Genomic DNA, 24,658 nt, shown 5'->3' with positions numbered 1-24,658 from the left:
ATGGCAGCTGCAAACCACTGTAACGTGAAGCTCCTATTATTGCTTTAATACTTTAGAGTATCAATAATTAAACTTTTAAACATTGTATTAAAAAAGACTCAATGTCACTTATTTGTAAATATAACAACTGACACTGCCTGGACCTAAGTTAATGTAAGTAATCCCTGCATGAGTTTATGTAACCCATGAAATTTGGTATGAAAGGCCCAGATCTTGAAAACCTCCTCTGCTGTAAAGAGGAAAGACACACACACACAGAGCCCTACAGAGAATTCACACAATGACTCTACTTTCTTTTAGCCAAAGGAGGATGTAAAATATTGTAATGCAATAGTAATTCAGAACAATTACAAATGACATGCTGATTCAAACCTGGTACCAGAGCATTTGAAACAGAATTTTTATTCTCTAAGCTAAGAATTCTCTAAGGGAGAAACAAAAACGTTTCAAGAGAAGATCAAATGATGATCTTTTTTGTTATACTATAATCTACAATGGGCAAATTGTTCCCTAAGTATGTGTTTTCATTTGAAAATGTGGAACCCAAAGCAAATTTACCTATGCCTTTTAAAAATATTTCCCATTTTAAAAAGTCCTATTAAAAATATTTTATTTTCTGTTAAAACATACTTCTAAAATTTTGAGATCTTATTATTTGCATTCGATATACTGACATTTCTTCCATAAATTCTGCTTGATTAAATTCCATGCAACATGGCATTAAGTTAAATTCATAGAGCAGAATAAATTATAACAGGGTTAGCTTCTAAAACAGGTGTAAAAAATAACACATTTTAGTGTTACTTATCAGCTTTGCTAGGGATAGCTTTTTCTGCATTGAAGAGCTGAAGTATATGTTCTGACGTGGACACCAGCAAGCTCAGCAACTACTGTTTTTGCAAAACAGTACAAAAATACATGAAAAGAGTAGATAATCTAGAGATAAAGCTTTTAATTTTTAATCTTTTCAGAAGCCTGAAAAGATGTTATTAAGACTTTCACTAGAAAATAATAAAAATAAATGCAAGTATGGATAAAAGACCATCTCTAGTACACCTGAGAAAGAAGACTGGTTGTTCAGTGTGTGCAGGTGGTCAGTGTGGATACAACACTGCAACACAAAAAACAATCTCTTGGGTGACTTTGTGAATGGTTCTGCATAGAGCTGTTAATTTCTTTTACTGGGAAATTCAGCTATTCATAAACCATCACAACTGGAGAGGAACCACGCTTCCTGTAAGAACAGCGGGAATTTCCACAAACCAATCCCTGAGGATTCCAGTACTGTATCAACATGGACAGTGGTCCTGCAAGGATGTGTGGTTCCTTCAGAGGAGCTAAGTGACAAGGTAGAAATGAGAAGACAGAAGATGGCAATTACTAATTAGAGAGAGAAAGAAGAGAATCTTAGACTTAAAAAAAAGAAAAGAAAAAAGATGACTGACCTGAGTTCGGTTAAAAGCCACACGTGCAAATACTGCCTGTGAGATTCCTGCTCGTTTCAATTCATCACGGACCCACTGGTAGATTTCGGAAGACACCTCTGTGTTCGTTGAGACCTGCTGCTCCAACGGCTTGTTCATGGATCTACTGACAGGAGGAGGGTGGTTCAAGTACTGTTGGTTTAAGGACTGCTGGGCTAGAAGTCTGTTCACTGCATACTGCTGGTTCAGCAACTGGGCCATTACCAGCTGCTGATTTACCAGCTGAGGGCTAATGGGAGTAGATACAAGTCCAGGGTGCAGGTTTGGAAGCGGGGTCCGAACTGATGGTTGACTACCATGAGAAAGCTGAACAGGAGATGGAGGCTGTTCGGCTGTGTTCCCTGGGACTGGCTGCTGACCGAAGTTGACATGGTTGGCACCTTGCTGGGATAGTTCAGAAAGGCTATCCATCTCAACTACAGCGGAAAAGAAACATTGAAAAGGCCAACATCAGACTGAAAATCACAAACTTGACTGTCCTTACAAGACATGCTAATAAAAATAAACAAATCTAAAAGGGTGCAATGCAACCCAACCACGAGCAGGTTGCTGCATCCCACAGTGACAGATGCAGAGGACTTCAGACAAACCAATTAGACCAACTAGAGATGGGGCAAAGACAAGAGACAAAAACCCAGTCTGTGCTGCAGATGAAACAGCAAGTGCATCTGTGTAAAGGGTAAGGAGGGCTGTTGGGGGAAAACATGCCCCAGCCAGAGAGAGGGAAGCCCCCGGTGACTGGTTTTGCTCCTCCCGTGAGGTCCCTGCCATGACATCGGCAGTTCCCAGTCACTGGAAATCTGTAACAAGCAGGGTTAGGTGCAGACCTCCCAATGCTCTGCTACTTTCTAGATGCTGCATCAATTGTATGGGACTGCTAGGAACTAGTATAATTTATGTAAATTACACAGATGGGCTGCTTTATCTTGCAACCATGTATGCATGGTTTTTTTCAGTGACTTGCAACATGGTTGAATTTTTTTCTTATATTAACTCATCTGCCTTTGACACACCCTCCTTTTTAATTAACAGCACAGTTTTTTAAACTACAAGAGTTCTTCCAGTTCCCCTCTTGTGCATGATTAAACAATATAAAATAACTCTAGGTTGATATAAAGGAGCCTCCTTTTTATCAGCATATGTCACTTTTTTTATTCTAGAGCTTTAGCAGATCTGGTCTGGAAATAGCCTTAAGAAAATAAGCTTTATTTAAAAACCAAAAGTCCAGAAGTTCAGTATTTTCAGAAAAATGTTGTAGCGCTTTTTTTTTCTTATACTAGTAAAGCTTTTTTTTTTAAAAGGCTGTGTCTGAGTTTTTCACAGTAATTATGATCTTCACTAACAGTCATCAGTGAAAAGCCACCCTTTCCTCCACAAGGATTGGAGCTGGATGAAGAAATCGCCACTTGGATTCCCAGCTGCATCCCCGTTTTCCTCCTCTGTCCTATCACAGGCAGAAATTTGATAAATAAAAAACAAGCCAGCTGTTCTGCAGAGAGTTCTGGTGTCCATATCCTGGATCAGTACCCAAGCAGAGGCCCTGCTACTCCTCACGCAGGTGAATTTGGGGGCAATGCTGCCTCTTCTGCCAGCATTAGGTTACACAGGAATACATAAGCACACATCTTCTATTTGCTGTCTTCACTGACCCCAAATGAATGGATGGAGAACATGTCTTAGCAAGCCATGTAAGTAAAATTTTGCAGGGGTTGCCCCATGCAGGAGCACTGCTGCAAAAGATGTGGGAGAGGCTGTGGTGGAAAGGTCGCTCTCCCCTATGGACACTCTGCTGCCTCACACATGGACCACCTGAAACCAAGTGAAGTCTTACCACTAAATTTGGTGGTCTCAGAAGAAGGGTTCTGTGTTACACAGAAGGTACAAAGTAGATTAAGGAAAGAAGCTGCCTTTTTTCACTCAGGGAAAGTAGAGATCAACCCAAGTGGGCCATTCACTCGGAACAGTAATTCAAGCAATTATCACAAAAGTGATGCATTGTCTTCATTACAGCCTTAAGCTATAAAAGGCAAGGAACCCGTTTTGGTAGATGAATGATTTTGCTTCAAATACTGAAAGCTAAGTCAAGCTCGAAATTCAATCCAAACTGAGGTGCCATTTCTCCATTCTGTTGAAATTTACGTAGAAATTTTCTGACATTAAGTGTTCAAAATTATGTGAACAGGTTTAAAAAAGATAAAAGGTATCACAGAATTGATAGATTTTTTTCTCCAATAATTTACTTGTGCTTACTACGACAAGCAAACAATTGTCACAACAACTATTTGTTAGAATTAACTGAAATTAGGGTCCCAAGGTTAGATAAAAATACGAATTTACAAAATTAGAGCATTCTTGCTGGAAGGCAGTGATAGCTGTAGAAACCTGTTTCTTTAAATATACATTAGCCAGAGCGAGAAAAAAAATACATACATTAAAAAATCAGTTCGTCACAGTTCCAGGAACAGGTTTTCTAAACAATTATTCTGGGTGGTAGATCTCTAGATTTACGGAGTGACAGCTTTACATCTCTGGCAACCCAAGTCAGCTTGGCTGTTTCAATAGCAAATATTTATTTAAATGAATTCTTTCACTATATATGTACTTTCTACATCTACTCATCAAAAGCATCCTAAACTTATCGTGACGGGAACTGGCTTCTTATATGACTGTGACAGACCTCAATGTGACACATAATGGTATGTAACCACCATCAAGGCAATTTTTTTTTTTGCTTACCCATCATATCTTTTGCCTTCTTGAAATGTTTATACCACCTTCCAAATTCCTGACATTTTGCTGCTGAGACATTTGCATAGTAAGTGCTGTTCACAATGGAAGAAATCATACTCTGTGTGAAAAGGGGAGAAGAAAAAAAAATCTGTAATACAGAGCAGTACAAGTCAAAGCACAAATTATTTTATTGTTGAACCATTATATTTTTAAAGTTTGAGAACCATATTGCATTTTAAATCCTATCATCCAAAGGCTTTTAAAAAACTCATTAATTGAGCATGAAAACAAACCAAGGTATATTGTAAATGGAAGCAAAAAATAGCAGATGTACTAAGGGAAGAACAAAGTTATCGACCAAGAAACATCATACATTGGGATGGGCTCTGGACAGAAGATGCTAATCTTGAAAGTGAATTTTGTTCATCCTATTTCTGCTTTTAAATTTGATTGACCCTTCACATACCCACACAAGTTTACAGGCATGCAATTCCTACACTGCCTTTACAAGTGCACACAGTGACCCAAGTTACCCGTGTCCGGTTACTCTGTGCCACTTATCACAGAGCAGACTCCAGAAAATCATAGGATAAAACTTTATCTGAATGACCTATTAATAGGATAAAATATAGGGTTTAAATTATAATAAAATATGTATCTAATAACCCAAAATGAACCCAGCCTTGTTTTTCCTAAACAGGGTATTTTAAGCGATTTGCAAAAACAGGCTTATGAAAAACTTATTGTCATGTCTAATTCTGTAACTGAATATTAGCTGTAAAATAGACCAAAGGAAGATCAAGATGATTTTTTTCTCAAAGGTTCTCGAGATATCAGATAGCTACAGTGAGAAATTTACCTTCTGCTCAGTTTTGACCAATTTTAAAATAGTGGAATTTACAATGCATAAAACTTTGAGTTCCAGTACATTCTTTTACAAATTCAATTAAGACTAAGCCTTGCAAAATGAGATAATGCTCCAACTTGAAAATTATACTCAGTATATGATGTATGAACAACAAAATTAGCAAATATAATTTTAACAGACTGAACTTGGCCACCCTTTAAATTTCTATGTGGAAAGTAGTTACTTTTGGCTTAACTACAAGAATTGTCCAGTGTATCAAAAAAACGATGACAGTCAAGAAGACAAAGCCTTGATTATTACATTTCTTCACTATTCAGCATGTAACATTTAGATATATTTGTGCTGTCTTAAAAATCATTTAGAACATCAACCCTTTGTTACACCAACTACAATAGCCACTGGAAGAAAGACTCTGGAGCAAAAATGCAATAAATGTTACTGTAAGTCTTCTTTTAAAAGGCTAGTTCAGTTTCTGACTAAAAGTACCTTCATTATTGATCTTAGTGAAGTTCATTAGAACCATTTTCTAGGGTATTACTCAGTAACAAGCTATTCGTAGAGGCGCAGAACTCCTAGAGTGAGGCAGCATTATTTATGCCAAATGTGGATACCCTCTACTTACCAGGCAGGTATTTTAATGTTTCTCCGAATCATCAAAATTCTTGTCATTTCTTGATACTACTCTGGCATTTCTGAAACTAGCTAGAAGCCTTTTGTCAGTGGTATAAAAGGAGACTGAAATTTTAATAGACTACCAAAAGCCTAGCCTGAATGAACCAGAACCAAGCTCAGCTGAACCCAATTTCAACTTCCAGTATAATAGCAGTATAATTAATGTCTAATATGTACAAAATTATCTTTTAAGCTCTTTTATAGATTGAACCATCTTAAACACGGGCACGCGCTACATAAGTTGTGATTTTAAAAGTCCTGTGAATCTGAACTGGTAAATTATATGACTGCACAGACTACATGCAAAATTGGCAGATCTGTGCATGCAAAATGGGGAACTGCACCTGTCAGAGGCCACCATCCCACACCAACTCATGTATTTTTCGGATGTCATTTAGACTTCAAGGTGGGTTTCACTCATTTTACTTTGCCCCTTTCAGATGTCTTCTCCTGCCCAACTAACTTTAAGTATGAAAACATATATATTAATTTTAGTAAATTACCTATTATTGAAGATGTTTGTCTAAGATTTCCTAGTGCTCCCTTCCATGTCATTTTACAACAATGATACACAAATGACATGGCAGTTTGCAACATCCCCTGCTTCTTCAGGAATAAATTTAATGCAGTTACTTTACAACCAAATAGGGGACTGGTCTGTTTAAGAAGCACTGCTGGGAATTTTAGCTTCACTGACACAATGTGAATTTCAAGCTTTGATGGCTAACACTGGGATGTTACTCCTGCTCTTCAAAGTAGATTTAAAAAAAAAAAAAAAGACAGACATTATAAACACATTTAAAAATGAAAATTATCCTGCATTTTCTTCGAGAACACTTCATGCAAACATTCAAGTGATATTACCTACGCTAAGAATCCTCATCAGGAAGAATCAATGATTTATTTACTAATTCACTGAAGGCAAAATTTTACAAGCCAGATAAAATATTACTACCTTGTTAACTCAGAAAATAACTTGACAACACTGAATTTCATTGTTTCTATGCTTTATTTATTGTCATCAAACATGCAGTCACATCAGTGCAGAGAGATGCACTTGGCTACAGAAATTTCCTATTGCTATAGAATTCCTGTACATTTTAATGCCAATCTACATATATAAATGTCTGGTATGCTTATGGCCTAAAACTTAAGATTAACCCCATGAGATAGTGATCTTCAGAGATTCACTATCTAGACTGAAGGCATATTGATGCTTTTCATATTACCTGGGTCATTACACTTGAGGAGTTCCCCATGTCTTGAATTATCAATAATCAAAATCAAAATTATTGTATTTGAAGCACATAGCATCCTGGTACTACTGTACATATCCTCTTTATCAGTGAGGCACAGAGGCAGATGCCTCCCACATACAAGGATGACGATTATAAATATACCATACAAATATTCAAATGCATCACATGCATCACTCATAAACAGATTTTTTCATATTTGTGAGGAAAATTAAGAGAAAGCAAAAACTGGTCACAGATATGCAGTCTTAACTTATCTCCTAGTAGTTTATCCCTGAAAGTAAGTTGTGAGCCTTCAAGATCTCAAATTTCCCTCTTTCCCCTTTCCCATACCTCCCTCCCCCCAACCACATCACTTGCAGTCGTGTTTGAGAATCAGGAGATCTCATATGAAATGGTGCCACCTTCACAGAAATCCCACTATTCTGGAATGATACCATCTGCTGCAGCCCAAGTGCTCTTTTTTTAGCCAAATAAGTTAATTATAATTGGGCATCCAACAACTGTGTGAAGGTAGGGGTAGAATTTGCTCTGAAGTTCAGCTGAGGTTCACCCAGCATAGATTAAACCAAATCCCATATTCTCTGGAAGATTAAATACCAGAGATTTGAAAACTAGAAACCATATTTTTCTCAAAGAAGTTGGGGAACTCCCTGGAGAAATACCATAAATCTCAAGCAGGAATCGTTTCATATGCCCATCAAACAAAACCCAATAAAGTGGTAGCATCAGACACCTTTTGTTTTGTGCCAGAATCTAACGCAAGGTGCATCCTGCAAGACACGGGAGGGACCTGAGCCTTTCATGCTGGCTCGTCACTGCAGCCACTGCTGCAGGTGCTTCAAGGGAGGCATTTCTGAGTCATTGCCTCTAACACTGCTCTTCAACCAGGTGAAGTGTTGCTCGATCATTGCTAAAAGTATACTGTTGTCCTTTTTGCAAAACAACAAAAACAATGTTAATCAGGTTAATTCAATCATCTAAACCAAAACTGTTCATGCTTTTCTGCCAAATCAACCAACCACAGCAAAATCTGTTATCAGTGATTGCTCAGCTTCCAGTCAAAAAAGCTTTTAACCCCCACAGTCCCAAAACTTCCCCTAAATAACCTTAAAATTATTTTTATATGGGCAGAATAAGGCTGTTTTCATGCCTCATGAAGGGATACTTGGGCTGCAGTATTTACACAGAGCAAATACATGCTAACAGACTTAGCAGGGAGTAACAGACACAGCAGCTTCCTAGAACAACTCGACTGAATTAGATATCGGGGATTCCTTTGCAAATTAAACATTTTTCTCAAAAGGAGCACTGTAACCAAAACTTATTTAGGCCTTCCAGGTTGTTTAACTAGGAAAAAAAAAAGCTGAGCTTTTTCACAACTCATTCATTGGTGTTTAAAGCTTCAAGCCTGCTCAGTGGAAGGGGCAAGGGCTGCAACAACTTATTTACACAACTATCTAAATACGATTAAACAGCTGATGGACAAATATTAAACTGGAAAATGTATAGTCATTTCAGCTTAATGTAATCCCCTTTCTGTAAACACCCAAGATGATTTTTTTTCAACCAGAACAGTCCTGACATCTCATAAGCCTAAGGGTGAATAGCAAGAGATTGTTTTTGATAGTTATAAATATTCAAAAGACATGCAGACCATCTGCTTTCATAATACAGGTAAAGCAAGACTGAAATGGTGACTGCTGTATAAAAATGGTTCTTTTAACAAAGTCTTCCTCTCCTCGAAAACTATAAAGACAGATGTCAAAAACTGTTTACACAGGGTAATCAGGAGCGTGCAAAATGTAATATTCCTTTTACACACAGTGCTTGCTAAAGAGATTTTTTTTTCTTTTTCTTCCCATCTGTGTGTTGCAACACATTTCTACAAGTTAAAAACATTTTTTCAAACAGAGATCTCATGAATACCCAAAAACATGCTATCTGGTTTCTGAATGCTAATTAATTTCAACCAAGGAATCTGATTTTTTTTTTCTGTAGAAAGGAATGCATGCTTTTGAGATGGAGTACTTCAACAATGACAGACACTGAAAACAGAACACCCCACAAGTTTAATTTTGCACTAGTTTGACACTGGCTATTTTCACAACTGTTTTACATTCAAACCCGCATCTGCTAAATCTGGCTATAAGACAGGCAGCAACTATTCTCTCACTTTTCAAATGAGATTTTATTTACGTTTTACTGTTTATCAAGCTTTTCAGTATAAAGCCTTGTAACAACATAATGGTTTTGTGAAGTGATAAGTACAAGATACCTCATCTTACACGCAGAGTATGAACAGTGCTGCCCATAAACCCTACAGTCAATTTTCAGAGCTGAAACACTAATCTTGACAGTACCCTTTTAATGTATTATATTAATGGTACAGAGGCGCTAAGCACCTTTTTTATAATTCTCAATAAAATGAACATTTACTGAACAATCTGTCAAACCACTGGCTCCATTTTTTAAAGCCAAACTTTTAAGGCTCTATTCTATTTTGTCTTCCATAATTCCTCTGCTTTACATTCCTAGACACCAGCAGGGGAGCATGTTCCAATGCTGCAAACTTAACATGGCTCTTTAAAAAAAGTAAAAGAGAAAAGCTATGAGCCTTTGTCCCTAGACCTAGTTTGAATAGTGATAAAGTTGCAGAACAGAACTTAAAGATTTGGGGGCATATGGAGGGGAGGATCTTTTCATAAAGGACAGGGGAACTTTGTTTCCTCTACTCTAGCCACTATCAGTGGCTTTTGTTTGCATGGAAATAGCAAGCATCAGCTCCAACACAAGCTGAACTCTTATGAGTGCTTATTTCTCAGGAGGCTCCACGTTAACATTTTTCAAACGGGAAGGGAACATTCAAGCCCCAACTGGATAACACAAGACTATCCTCAAATCAAAAGATTTTAGCCTGCCTGAGCCTACACCAGCCCACGTACTGCAAAAACCCAACCAGGGCAAAATGCTGTTCCTAGTGTTCTGGCATGGCAGAGAAATACCTGTCATTCTGAATAAAAGCAGGCCAAATATATCCAGCCACTAGCTGTTTTTTGGGCAAGAAATCCTGACACGGACAGTTTAACTGCATATGAAGAATTATGTTAAATTCCTTGGTCCATTAGCTTGAACTATAGCAAATAACGCCACTGAATTTGTTGTCATATGCCCTATAAACACGTAGGATCAGGGAAAAACCCACAGATGGACAGAGAAGAAAAAAACTTTTGTTTGTGCCTTTGGCATTGCACTTGGATGGCTATCTGACCTCCATACTGTTGCCAGGGTCAGGAAAGTAAGGATCTGCATGGCAAATGCTAGTCATATAAGTTAAAACTGAAGAAAAGGCAGATTTACCATGATGGCACAAGCTTTTCTTACAATACATTAGCATGTCTTTCCTCCTTTCTCCTATCCTTGAAAAACTTAATTTATCTCCTCCTCCTTTTCTGCCTTATGTTGTCTTTAAGCATTATAAATGTATGTATTAATGTAAACATAAAGCTACTTTGATATAATGAGGGAAGATATAAAACTAAACCCAAATTATATATACATATATACGCATATATTTATATATGTATAGAAATATACCCACACATGGGAAGATTTTGAAAATCAGAAATGAGGATTCAGCATCTGAAGGAACTGATCCTTGCACTATTTTTACCATTCTGTAATGTAAATTCCCAGTTGCTGCATGACAGAGCAGCATTCTCCCGATGTTTTCCGAGCATCTCCCACTGATGGATATAAATAAAGCTCAAATAAAAAGCTGCTTCCCAAGATACTACTCTTATATCTACAAAGGTTAAAAGCTTAAAAGAGAGAAAGATAGGTAGGTGGGAAATGTTAATTCAGATTTGAAGAACTTCATAACTGCGTTACAAGCTTCATGGCACAGTGCCTTAGACTAAAAAAAAAAAAGAAAGAAAGAAAGAAAGAAAATGAAGTCACAACCTCAACCTATAAAAGATAAGGAGACATAACGCATTTTTGTCTTCATTGTCAGATGTCCAACACAAATCTTTTTAAGAATCCTGATTTTACTGCACATGATTTGTAAATGGCAGACAGTAGTAAAAGTCCTGGCTAAACCCTTCCTAGAAAGAACCTGGATAAAATATACATTGCAAAATAACCAGTATTTAATAAGTTAATTCTTGGTGTACTTCACAGAATGAAAATGAAATTGAGGGGTGAGTTACTACACCCTAAGATTTTGATTATGCGAGTGCTTTTGCCAGCAGAGCTCTGAAATTTGAGAGCTGCATGCGTAAGAAAAGCGCTATCCATTTCAGCCAGGAATCCATTTGAAAGGGTTGTTATGAAATGACTAGATTGCTTTAAACTGCTCTTTCAGCTTGAACTAGGAATGCATGTTTCAGGGGCTCTCCCCACTGGTGCCCACCACAACACTATCTTGGGGTGTACAGGCAGAATTTCTGCTGGATGAAGACAAACCCAGAAGCCATGCTCCAGCCTGGGCTGGACTTCAAGTCCACAAGACCTGATTTAGGCCACTCTAGGCTAAGTTCCATCCCTCCTTATCAATTCCATGTGGTGACAGCCTCAGTGTCTCCATGAGGCTGCTGTTCCTACATTAGGCAATGTAGTACATGAAGCCTGTGCACCTGCAGTTGCGTCTTGGGATGCAATGAATGGGACTAGAGGAAACAAGAACCAAGAGGACAATCTGAATAACCCCAGATACCAACCAGCATTTCTTGTGTGGGAATAAAGAGGTAGGTGGGGTCTTGGAAATCGCACAGACTGATTTGGTGAAAATCTGAGACAACTTCAGCATTCCTTTCTGGTGGATTGCTTTTCTTTCCAACCACTCTGTTCCAGCCAGGTCAGAGTGCTTATGCCTTGTTTCCTATCTGGAATGTTTGTCCTAATGAATGTGCTTTCAAATAGTAACCTAATGCAAATGCTTTGTGTGATACAAGACATTTTAGACCTATTAATGCATTCAAGTCAGCTTTGTGTACGCTAAAATTTTCTACAAATCTGTAGTATATACATTCTCCTGATAGAGATGTTGATATTGCTCTATCTTCACCCAGCCACGATGTTTGTTTTCACTACAGCTTTTGCTTAATATTGTCCACCATGTTAAGGAAGATTTCCTTGCTGGGAAATAGGACATGATTTTCAGCAAGTCTCTTCTCGGATTCCACTGTTCTGCTAAGCAAAGCATCAGATGTCTGGCATGAAGTTGAGCCCTAAGGCACAATGTCCAGACAAGAAGTCATCAGACGCAGTAGCACTAACAGTTGTCTTGCTGAATTTCTTTTGGTGTTAAGGATAAGCCTTTCCTTTGATCTCTTTTCCATTTTATACATAAGTTTTTGCAGATTTTTAATGTCAAAAGAGGCCATTTTGAGCATCCATTTTGGAATCTACAGAAAAGGAGATCCTAGAACTTCATCTAGCAATTCCCGAGTTCAGCCAAGTTACCAGTGGCCGAGCTAGAGAAATCATCTAGTATTTATCTGAAGACTTCCTGGTCTGGATATTTCAGTTCATCCATTGTAATATCTTTCTGTAACTTCTAAATGTATCTTTTATGTACTTTTTTTCTTTCTTTTTTTTTTTTTTTAATGTATGACTAGCTTTTAGTTTGAACTTCATTGATTTCTGCTCCTAGTGAGTGCATTTCTCATGCCTCTGATTGCTTGCTTAAATACCCCTCTAGTGCCAAATGTAACATCCCTTATCTATCCTTTGTTTAAATGGTTAAGTCTCAGTTTTACTGTTTCAGGTCATGTGCCTCTTTATGAGCCACATGTATATCTGGTTATTCTTAATCATACAGACCCAAATTCTATGAGGGATATGCTGCTAAAAGCACATGAACAAACTTCTTTCCATACTGAGAAAAACATAAAGATTTGTCAAGAGATAATTAATTTATAGTATGAAGCAGCTATGTTAGCCAAGATACTAGTTTTGCCTCTGTGTTGCTATCTTTCACTAGCAAGAGTTTGTGAAAAGTATAAATGCTCTGAAGAATTCATAAAAAGATCCAAGATTCAATGAAGGTATCTCAAAAGAGAAATGTTCCAGCTAGTTTTCCATGAGGAATATGTATGTGCACTTTAAGGTTCTATTTACTAAACTTTTCTTAAGTATTAAAATATATAAATTAAAGAAAAAAAAAAATAGCTGAATTAGGTTTAGCGCACAAAGATCCTCCTTACAAGAAGTGCAGAGTAAGGAACACACCTTTAGGAGCTCGGGGGTGTGCTAGCTGGCACATCTTTTTTGGTGGGATTTTATTGTGATATATATACGTAAATATATAAATACACACACTGATGCCATGAAGATTTTTGCCTTTTCTTTTATACCCCTGTTATACCTGTTTACAACTTCTGTATTCCTAGTGCTTTTTGCCTACATTCTTGGACTTGTTTGTCAAGCTAAGAGACTAAACATTTTAGAAGCTTCGTAGCTAGGGATCAGTGTGCCCCAGACCCCAAGGTCCTCTCCAGAACATCTTCTGTAAACCAAGATAGAACCATCCAGGGGAAGGTTCCTTGGGGAGGGGGGCTCACTTGAGCCTCTCATTGGGGAAACTTTGATAGGTATGCTAATTAGTAACACCTATCATGTTATACCTGATCTTTGGGGACACGCTTAGCAGGGTGCATCTCAATGCATATGACCTGAACGTGTACACCTAAAGATCCTTAAAATAAATACCAAGGTAAAATCCCTTTTCCCCTTCTAACCGTGTATGACTCTTGATTTTAAGACCAGGAAAAGGCATCAACACAACACTTAAAATTCTAAGAGAGTCCCAATATACTGATTCAAATACAAACAAGTAAACTTACAGAGCTGAAATCTCTTCTCTGGCTCTAGAGAGGCCATTGATACCAACGTCTTTTGTATGTGTCTTAGATTTTCATCATCACAAAACCCATCCTTCTCCCTCACAGTTTACTGTAAATTATCAAATCCCTTGGGACAGCCAGGCACACTTTCCCCCCTCTTATGGCACAAGCTTACAGAAGAACTGCAGTTCTGAGTGTAGGAAATCTTAGTACTTAAAAAACAAAATAAAAATAAATGAGATAGGTGTAGATGAGGACGTTTCATGTGTTCCCACCTCTGAGGAACAGACCTTTTCGCTTTTGAGCGGTTTATTCCATGGCTTCGAGTGAGGCACGTCTGAGGTTGCTACTGTCCTGAAAAACTTGTCCTCTGATCACTGCTGCAAGGCACTAGCAGAATCTGATACCATTTGTGCTGTTCTTAAGGAAGTGTCCAAGGAAAGAGAGACAAAGCTCACCCTTGCCTTAGGGCTCTCGTACCATGGATCTTGGATATAAAAAGGAAGAACTTAATTGCTAATTAAAAAAGAAAAAAGTGGCAATGGTGGGGGAGCAAGCTTTGAGAGTTTTGCTCAGTCTGAGAAACTCATCTCTTTTCTTCTAAGTTATGATTAGAGTGAAGGCATGCAATGAGTCCTGGCTGACAAGGTGAAAGTTGCATGTCTCTGAGTACTGCCTCTCAACAAGTGGGTCCTGTTTGCTTTTGCTCCTGCCAGGTAAAAATTATTACCAATTCAAGTAATTTTCTCCTGGAGAATCCTTATGCCTACACCCCTGCGTCCCCTAACACAGATGTACCTCAGCTTCAAATCTGCTGACAGTGACGCTACAGCACCTACAGAATTTGCTCAGCTTTTGGGTAGGTTTTATAACCACGCTGATCCCTGTGCCTCCCACCACTGCTAGTAATAACTGAACCAGTCAGAGAAGGTCTCTGCAAACCAGTCACAGCAGTGATTAAGATGTAGACATACGTATCTCCTCGCCCTTTAAATAGAAGGCTTAATTGGCGATGTGGATAGCAGCTTTCTAATGGACAGAAATTAAACTCCATTTAATTCCTGAGGAGACACTTCCAATGCACACGGTTTACCACACATTTGGAGTGGGGAGGGAGGGGGGGAAGGAAGGAGCCGCATGCACAACTCTCTCTACCTCTGACAATCACGGAGGAAAAGCAACATGAGGACCAGAATGGCATAAGTGTGGCAGGTGTGAATTGACCTGCACTGGCAAAGCTGCGAGCTGGGAAACTTGCAAATCACATGATTGTGCAATACTTGGCTCCAGTCAGTGCTATCGTGTTCTTTATTAAAAAAAAAAAAAAAAAAAAAATCTTAAAGACATGTACATCAAGTTAAGGGATTAACTGTCAAGTGACATTACTGAAATAGAGACAATATATTTCTTTATTGTTAATGAAATTCAGTTAAAAGTGAAGGAAGTGATAAAGAATGTACTGTTTTGTAATGTATTTTACATAAGAACGTAATATAGAAAGGGAAGTGCAATTAAATCTTAATGTGGACTTTTTTATTTTTAGTTTATCATCTGGTTTACATTTTGAGCCCCTTTGCAGCAGTAAATTATGCTGGCATTTCTTAGGGAATAACTGCCATGTTAATTTAGTTTAATAAAATAACTGACAGAAAAGGGGGAAAAGAAGCAAGAAAAGACAGTACCCCCCCACACACACACTCCTTATCTTTAGCTAAGTATTCAAATGCTTTCTATATGAATTGTCCGTGGTCCAACTCCAGTACCATGTAATAATACAATACATTACAACACAGTACAATACAATCTTGGGTTTCTGTAGCGCCCTTCATGCAAGCATCCCAGGGTGCTTTACAATCATTATGAGTTAAAATTAAAACTGAAGCACATACAATTCCTAATAGAATCATTTTAAAAATGCTAAACAGAACAAATAACTTTTAAGTCTAGATTTAAAAGTCCCAACAGCCAAGCTTTCCTTACTTCAATTGGCAATGAGTTCCAAAGCTAGGGAGCAAAGCGACTAAAGGCTCTCTCATGTTATGTTAAAGGATCTCTCATGTTGTTTATACTTGTGCAGTACTCCACAGCCAAAAATTTGCCAATAAGAGGGAAAAAAAAAGAAGATTTATTTGCAATCTTGCTTTAAAGAACACTGGAGAAGTGGTTTGTTAACTCTCTAATAAAGTTATGAAAAAAATAAATGAATCAGGGTTTGCACTTGGCTGTGACTGTGTATTAAGAGGTATGCAAGAAACGAATGCAATGAACGAGTATGAATGAATACAAAATTTTGTAGTAGTGCATTACTTGACTGCCTCTTAACCCACTAAATGTGCCCCGAAGAAAAAAAAAGGCATGGTTATGTGTATACATGTATCTACAAAAAAGAAGAACATCACCAAAAATATTTAGAACGCAAGTTTTTCTATATTCCATTTCAGGAACACTGAGTGAAAACAGAAGTCAAGTAGGGCTCAGTTCTACAAAACATACATGGTTTAGAAGGAAAACGTATCCGAAGAAAACGTGCTGTGTTTCTTTTTCATTCTGTAACTTCCCTAAAACTTGAAGTCCATATGATGCAGATAATCATTCACATGACATTTCTCAAAATTGCTGAGATACAATCAAAAATGGTTCGTACTCAAAGTGGGACGCACAGTCCCAAAAATGCATTAGTTTTGTACTTTGTTCACAAGAAAGCCTAGTGGAGGACAGGTGCTTATAACTCCTGTCTTTAGGAGAGTAAAAACAACAAAAAAACCCCAAACAACAACAACAACAAGTTCAACACTAGCACCATTCCTCTCCTGGACTCCTCCACTTTTCAGAAGCAGAAACAAGACCTCATTACAGCACAAATACTAAGGGACATGCTGACACCTTACAGACTCCCCTGAAGTCAGAAACTGCCTTTATTTGAGGAACAAAACATGTTTTTCCCCTCCTCTCACAATAATTTCAGGCCTCATAACTGTTTTTGAAAGTGATTTTACATCCTTGTTATACTTAATTCTAACGAAAAGGCAGAAAAAAATAGCTATATATTTTGGCCTTTAATAGGGTGCTGCACAGATTAAACAGCTGCAGACAGACTGGCATAGCTTTAACACAGAGTGTTTAGGTGCATCTAAAGAACATAAATCAATGATCAAGCAATCAATCAATTGAAAGGTTGAGTACCCGGAGAAGGTCCCCATGCAGCTCTACCAAAACACATATTACATCTTACTCATCCCATCAGCAATAGGCTCTGCACCGCCCATTTTATCTGGACAACTAAAAATCATAGGCACAAATTTTAATAGTTAATTGCAAATGTTTTAAGAAGCCAGATACCATGTCAGCTTGAAGAGACGTCACAGTGAATGCTCTTGAGCAAGTGGGGGGTGGGTTGAAAAGCCCTGCCTGCCAAAAGCTGAGCCCAGGCCCTCAAGGATTTACTTCCCTGAAATAATTAATGACATCTTTAAAATCTAAAGTACAGTAACTTCTAAAGCAGAAAAAAGAGCTGCATTCCTTACTCAGGTTATTAATTATTGGGGGAGGGGAGGAAGAGAGAAGAGACTTACGAGCCACAAAGAAATCCAAAGACTTGATGTCAGGTCTAGGCAGGTAAAATTAAAAGGGGAGGGGGCAAAAAACACCTTTTGGTTTAGTAAAGCATGAATTGAAAACTGCTCATAAAATGTATGCATTTTGGCAACTCTTAATAGCTCATTCTTTGATAGTCTAAGTACAGAAATTTTAATTTTAGCAAACGCAACTTTTTTGGTGAGGATTTTGGAAGGGTGAATCAGAACAGCGGTGTGAGCTGCCTATTCGCCAAGTGCCTTCAGATCAGGTGAACTGAGAAACACTGATGTTCCAAGAAAGCTTTCTTTCTGTTGTCTCTGCCAGATCATATAAAGTCTGCACATAACAGCTTACAAATTCAGGGCAGGATATCTGAACAGAAAGGAAAGTATATGATCTATACCGTGCCCATGTCAGATGCAGAGAATCACTCACTACAGCATGAAAGCTTGTTAAAAATGCAGTCAGGATAGTTATATTTGTCACAAGTGCAAAACTATTCAGACTTGGGTATCGTACCAGCACTTGTTCTGTGTACGCGTACGTTTCATGGAATGCAAGCATATATCCTTCGGACTGAAATAACGCTATTCCCTTATCACCAAGAGCAAAATTATGTAAATGACATTATAGGTGGGGGAAGGGGGGGAACACACAAATATCTTCCAAAAATTTTAAAATAGTCTGTAAATTACTATGTCCCCAAGTATCACAGCCTCTGGATATTTTTTTTGAAATATTGCATGTCCCCTACAAAATATTGAACAAAAAGCCATTGAAATTTAAAATTCTACTATATATCAGGCCTGTAATTTCTCATCTTGAATGCACTGACTTATGGTTGTCCTGAGAGTCAGACTAGATACAAACAGTCTCAAAGGATAAGCTAAAGGGTGAAAAAAAAAAAAAGAAAAAGAAAAACCCCAGACACCTTCACATTTCAGGATACTATGGGGTAAGAAAAAGAATACCTTCCTTCAGAAGTGCTTTTGCAGTGCTTTGATAAAGTGCCCATTTGTGAATACTAACAGCAATCATTCAGAAAATCTTTTTGTAGAAAAAAAATCAGGCAAGATAATACCAGTAGAAAAGTCAATGCCATTTGATCACTGCCATATTTCCAAAGCAGTGCCCAGATACTAATTAATCTCTACAATCTCTTCATTTGGTAGGTGACTTGTTATCTTCTTTTAGTGGAAAAGGTTACAGGAACTCAAGATAAGGGGTACATCTAAACGTTCAAAAGCACACAGTGAGTTTGTTCCAGAATTATCAGAAGAATTTCCCGTCCTTTTCTCAGATCAATACCCCATGTTGCTCTCCTCTTCCTCATAAAAGTTGATCCAACCATATCTATCTCATATATATATATATATATATACATATATATATACACACACACAGAAACAGAGAAAGATGCAGTAATTCAGTAGGGGCAAAAGAGGAAAAAAGACCTTATTAAAATCAGAATAAATACAGCCTGTGGTATTTCAGTTATTAACTGTGGAAGTAAGAAGAAACTTCTTCACTAAAAATCAAAACAGAGCAAAACTGTGAAAATGAAGTATGAAAATGCTAAGACTAAGGCAAGACACTGAAGGACTAACATTAAATAAGTAAATGCAACAGAGCTGCCTGCCTGCCTGATCACTTTAGAGCAGCTCCCATAAGACTGAGGTAGAGTAGAGCTTCTGTGCAAGGGTTTGGAAATAAGAATTGATGGTAGAACAATTTCTTTACAGCCCTTTGGAGACTGAAGAGCCAAAACAGGAGGGAAATGAGATCTAGGCCACTCGCAAGATAGACCAATCTAATGGAATGCACAAGACGGCCCAAAATTGAGCCCTAGATTAAATTCCAAGTTACCTTCCCCATCAAAAGAGGTCTGGAGAGGAAACAGAAATGAAGCAAGCTGTGCGTATCATATGCAAAAAGTCTTTCAGTCGGCATCTGCACATGCTGCCAGTCTCTAGCAATAAAATCTGCAAACCCGATGTAAAGCATGAAAATATGCACTTCAGCACATAATTCAGAACAGGCTTGGCTTTTCCATGCAAAGTTTGTAGTGTCCTTTCACTTTGTCTCAAATTTTTGGTATCAAGCAGTCTAAATCTCTGGACGGCTGTCTGCAATTCCACAGCAATTCAGAGCCGTGCATTTGCTCCAGTCCATCCTAAGCACTGCAGGTCAAGTTTACAGGGATTCCCCATGATGTGGGCTCATATACTGAGAATAAACCTCACCTTCAGGCCTTCAGGCCACACAGTCACAGAGTGAGAATTACAGTAGCTTCAAAAAGGACCATGTATTAAACTCTCCTAATGAGAGCAAGAATCACAGTGGTATTTTACCAAGAAAGGCGTGAGTACCTTTACATCCCAAGTTCGTACCTTTAAACCCCAAGGTTTTAGTTGGACAAGAAAATAAATGGCTAAAAAATTTTAAAGAATAAAAACCCACTCAAGCAAATAATGCCGTTAAGTTTTCAAGACTCTGCAACTGGTTCTCCGTTTTGTTCACATATTTTCAAGCTATTAAGTATATCTGCACTATAAAATATTATAAAATGTTTGTTTTTAGTTTTTTTCCGTACATAGAATGCCAGTATTCTGAACAAATATGAGCAATTTTTTAATATACAAAATGCAAGATTGCTTCAGAAAATACAGTAAACTCTAAGTGAAAATGGGGCTTCAGAGATGCCATGCATTGAGCACAGTGCCTTAATTGCTTTAAAACAAGTCCTTCCATACCTACACAAAACAGAGTATTGCTAATGACAGTGACAGGAAACGATAACTACTCTCGTTTCCACTTTGAGTCATTTTTCTGTGGTTAATAAATTATATCCATAACAGTGTTAATAAGTTACAGTATGGTGTCACTGCATTAGTTTGCATTCATGATGAAGCACTTCATATGGCATTACCTATACCCATGGAAGAACATAACGGGAGAGACCCCCTCCCTGCTCTCAGAAGAATCTCCTATGCTGGCACTTTGATGGATTCCCTAAGGAAACACCGTCTCCTGACCTCTGCCTTGCTCTTACTTCTCACCTCTGCTGCAGGAGCACACCACGGCAGGCAATTCACAAACTTTAATACCTTTAATAAAACACTGACACTCTTAAATCAGTGCCCGTTCCATAGGAGTGATATACAAGGAGTTAGAGGTAAGACAAACATGGGAAGTGTCAGATCAATTTACTCATGTGAAAAGGATACTGTCAGATCAACACATCTTCCCTCAAGCTCCCAGAGGTTAACAGGAAGACTTAGACTGACTGATGGGCTCTTGATCAACTGCTCTAACAGCTTGATTTTCCAAAAGTTAAGATTAAAGAAATGTATTTTAAGCTTAATATTACTTGATTTTTGAAGAAAAAAAGAAAAGCAGAAGTTATTTGAATTCTTGCAACCCAACTATGGCAGCACTGGTAAAGATAGAGATGGCAAAAGTAATAAGCATGCTTTAAAGAACAGTAAGAAACTCACAGCTTTAAGTGTATTCCTTACAAGTAAAGAAATGTAAACCAGTAAGCAAACAGTCCCAAATCAGAGTTCTCTAGTCTGGAGTTTTAGTCATCTCAAGCATTAACTTGAAGAGCTGCTATTAAGCAAGTTGGGTTTTTGTCCATTAAAGTTATTACAGAAAAATTTAGTACAGTTCGAAAGAATTTTTTTAGAAGAATGTAACTATTGAATTGTCTCCAGTACCATGATACTGTCTATAGTAAATCATTCCTTTTAAAAGTTTTTTTCTGCTTTATATATACATATATACAGAAACTCCTTCGTGAAACACAAGGTCCAAATAGAAATGAGATATTCCATCTCAACAGAAATTATTTGCTTTCCATCAGTATCAAGTAAAAAGTAACCCTATTAGATTAAAATGGAGAAAAATCCCAAGTTATCTGCAGCCTCCATAAGCCAGTGCAAAAGCTTACATGCTTTTACAGTAGGTACATACAAGATAACTTTGTAGACATATTACTGGAATGGTTTGCAACCAGTGAAGGTAATTTTGATTATTTCCACTTCAAAACTTCCTATATTGGAGCCACATCACTGAAAACAATCTAATTGTAGTGAAAAAAAAAGTGATGGGAAACAAGTCTGCTAATCTATCTTCATGAAAAATAGACAGAGGAGGAGAGTAGTCTTCTGTAGATTAACTGAAGTCTTTCAGAGACAAAGACTCCAGTATTCTAAGCAAGAGAAATAAAATCCCCATAAAAATACCTTTACTTCCTTAATTTCTCTTTTCCCCTCCCTGCCACAGTTAGTATCATTTATTTGTATACTGAATTTGTCTCGACTGCACCACAATGAAATACATTTTAAAATTTAAAAGGTAAAAAAAAATACCACGTTCCCACCACAGCATCATTGGACACCATACTGCGTAGAAAAATGAGTTGCGCCTTTGCAGTAATTTGACAAGAGAAGAACAAAAAGAATGGCAAAAATAGAACAATACGACTAAGGCTTGAGGAACGCATCGGTTCAATATTTAGCAATGCATAAATTGAGGTTTCATTTTTGTTTAGGTATATTTTGATTAGAACTAATAAATGACTGATTTTCCTTTGGTTCTTTGCAACAACAACATATCACCCAAAGAGCTTTATTCTTTATTCTCGTCTCATATAGCATGCCAAAGACTGTCTCAGTTTATGAATTAGCATTTAAAACTACTGTAGGTTATCTAACAAGCATTCAGATTCAATAGTACTTTTGACAGCAATAAGTAAAGAGCCTTTTAACATCTTGAACACATGTGCTTGAAAAAAGTAGTTGCATCAAAGCAGTTCAAAGACTGAAGACAAAAACCAGTTAAAATCCAGTTTACTGTGAGATGATTTCAGTGTGGTGTAAACAACTTTTCACAACATCCCATGGGAAACGTTGTAAGGATATGTTCAAAATGAATCAGGCATATTTATAAAGATCATGAAGTGGTCAAATGCATTTGCATTTTTGGCAGATCCACTCCACGGGTACTACTTGCTACAGTCTGTAGAAATCTCAAATCTCACATCAGCGTTGCCTATAGTGCTTTATTATTTATTACATGTTATGCTAAGTACCTGCGAAAGGGGACATTCCTTGGCCAATGAACTCTGGTTCATATCCTTCAGTAAGTCCTTCAGAGCATTTCTTACTGTTGTGTGAGACCATTGTTCAGGAGGCAAGTCTTCTAGTTTAGGGCAACTATTTGAAACACAGATTAGAAAAGGGATTATTACAAGATTGCATCCTGCTGCAGAACATTCCTTTAAGACAGACAGATTTCATTTTGCGCATCAAGCAGATGCATCTGGAGATTGCTCTCGGTCTCCTGATTGTTCCGATTAGTTAATTACTTTATACAACACATCTGCTGTATTGATGCATGAATTATACATCAGCTGCATGTGGCGACTATTTTTTCATGTTACTTCTACCTTCCTGCTCTGATGCGCTTGGTAAAACAATTTAAGGTGTAATGCTTTCTCACGACTGATCATGAAAAGCATTAATATATTAACCGTTTTTTCTTTTTTGTTGCCGTGAAATTTAAGAACCTAGACAGCAACAATAAGTGTGAGCAAGTCATTCTTTTACAAAATGCACACAGATGGTACTGTTCATGATATGCAAAAATATTTTTCTCTTAAGTAAACTTTATGTAAAATGCCTTCTTGTAATGCATCATTTAATTGACTAAAATGCAATATAGTTTTAATGAGATATCCAAAGAAAATCTATGTATCAGAGCTATAAAAGTTTGCTGCAATAGTATACTGTAAGTTAAAGAAGAATTAGAGTAACTAAAAAGGAATTTAGGCAAGCCTTTGTACTTTGAGCACAAAGCACAGTGGGAATGAAATACAAGCAATACTGACAGGTAAGAGCAGACAAGTAACAGTTCACGTCCCAGAACTGGTCTGTGACTTACCTGTGTAACTGGATTTTCAGTGTGACCACATGATACACGTCTTGCAGCATGTCTGCTACTGTAGCATCAGGGGCATCTGTCACATAGGAGAGTGGAACTGGATTCCACTTCCCAACCTGGATAAGCCCTGCAGGATTGTAATTTTTGGAGGGGAGGGGGAGTGGGCAAGAAGGGCAGGAAAAATTGAAAGAAAGTGATTTACCTTATTCCTAAGGGCAAAAGAAATATCTGATTTTAACAAGACAGCCACCTTTGTTTCTAACCTCTTAAATCTGGCAAAAGAAAAGAACATCCCCCCCTCCAAAAACCCCCACCCACACACCACCAAGGATAGGCTTTATCTATATTATGAAATTATACAAATGCTTTACAGTAGAGATTTTTTTAATATGTACAGAAGTATATTTTCCTAAGTTCCCATGAATTCAATAGGACATGATATAATAGTTAGCATTCCTCTTAATAAATTAGAAAGGATTTTGCAATGCAGGAACTGAGCACAAAAAAAATTACTTTGCAGTCTATAAAACCATCAGGAACAAAATAAAAGAAACAGAGCTGGATATTCAGTCATAAATGCAAGTTGACTCTCAACAGTCCATCTGCTCAAATATGCTTTACACTTCCTTGTGGATCCTCAGTGGAGCAGATTATTAAGGTCAATAAGCATACTAATGATTCAGTTGAAGTCTTTTTTCTTCTTTAAAAAAAAAAAAGAAAAAAAAAAGGAATTTACCTCCACATTCCCCATGAACAAAATGTGCACTAACTAAATAAAAACACATTAAGAAAAAAAAAAAAATACAGAGACAGAATCTGCCAGAAGTTTAAGAAGTAAAACCTGCATTGCATTCCTGAAAGAAGTCCTGCCCCTCCCCCAAGACCCCACAAACAAACACAATTCATTGTACAATTTCATAATCTTATTTACCTTTTGCTTGGGCAGCAGAGCTGTGAGAATATCCAAGAGATAGCAATGCCATTTCAATCAGTTGGTTGAAAAGCATATCCTTCCTCACCAACACAAATTCTGCATGCTCCTCCTTAGAATCATACTCAATGGCATTTTCATAATGTTCCACTACACAGAAAACTGGAAGCATACTTCCTATTAAAAAAATTAAATTTAACATATTAAACTTGAGTTATAGTAGAGTAGGTGGGTCTATACAGCGTTATGTAAATAAAACCTGTATGAACAGGCAGAGGAGGCATCAAGAATCATCACAAATATTTGATCAACATATTCCCCGAGTCCTTTCCCCTCACCCTCCTCAA

At 37.5% G+C, this 24,658-nt stretch overlaps 1 protein-coding gene across 5 annotated transcripts in view; it reads right to left on the bottom strand.

Annotated features, from left to right (window-relative positions):
* SATB1 (SATB homeobox 1) overlaps positions 1–24,658 on the bottom strand; it is a 93,123-nt gene that overhangs the window by 42,580 nt on the left and 25,885 nt on the right. For all 5 annotated transcript variants that reach the window (XM_042042892.1, XM_042042895.1, XM_042042894.1 and 2 more), the window contains 5 exons: positions 24,312–24,488; positions 23,381–23,507; positions 22,530–22,653; positions 4,221–4,332; positions 1,446–1,900 (listed from right to left, as the gene is read on the bottom strand). In XM_042042892.1, the coding sequence (XP_041898826.1) occupies positions 1,446–1,900; positions 4,221–4,332; positions 22,530–22,653; positions 23,381–23,507; positions 24,312–24,488 (995 nt within the window). The remainder of the gene's footprint in view (positions 1–1,445; positions 1,901–4,220; positions 4,333–22,529; positions 22,654–23,380; positions 23,508–24,311; positions 24,489–24,658) is intronic.

This window comes from Corvus kubaryi, unplaced genomic scaffold, assembly GCF_017639235.1.
Source record: "Corvus kubaryi isolate FWS band 111438036 unplaced genomic scaffold, C.kubaryi_AGA036_p1.0 37398, whole genome shotgun sequence".
Classification (NCBI taxonomy): Eukaryota; Metazoa; Chordata; class Aves; order Passeriformes; family Corvidae; genus Corvus; species Corvus kubaryi.
This window is presented reverse-complemented; position numbering and strand designations above follow the sequence as displayed.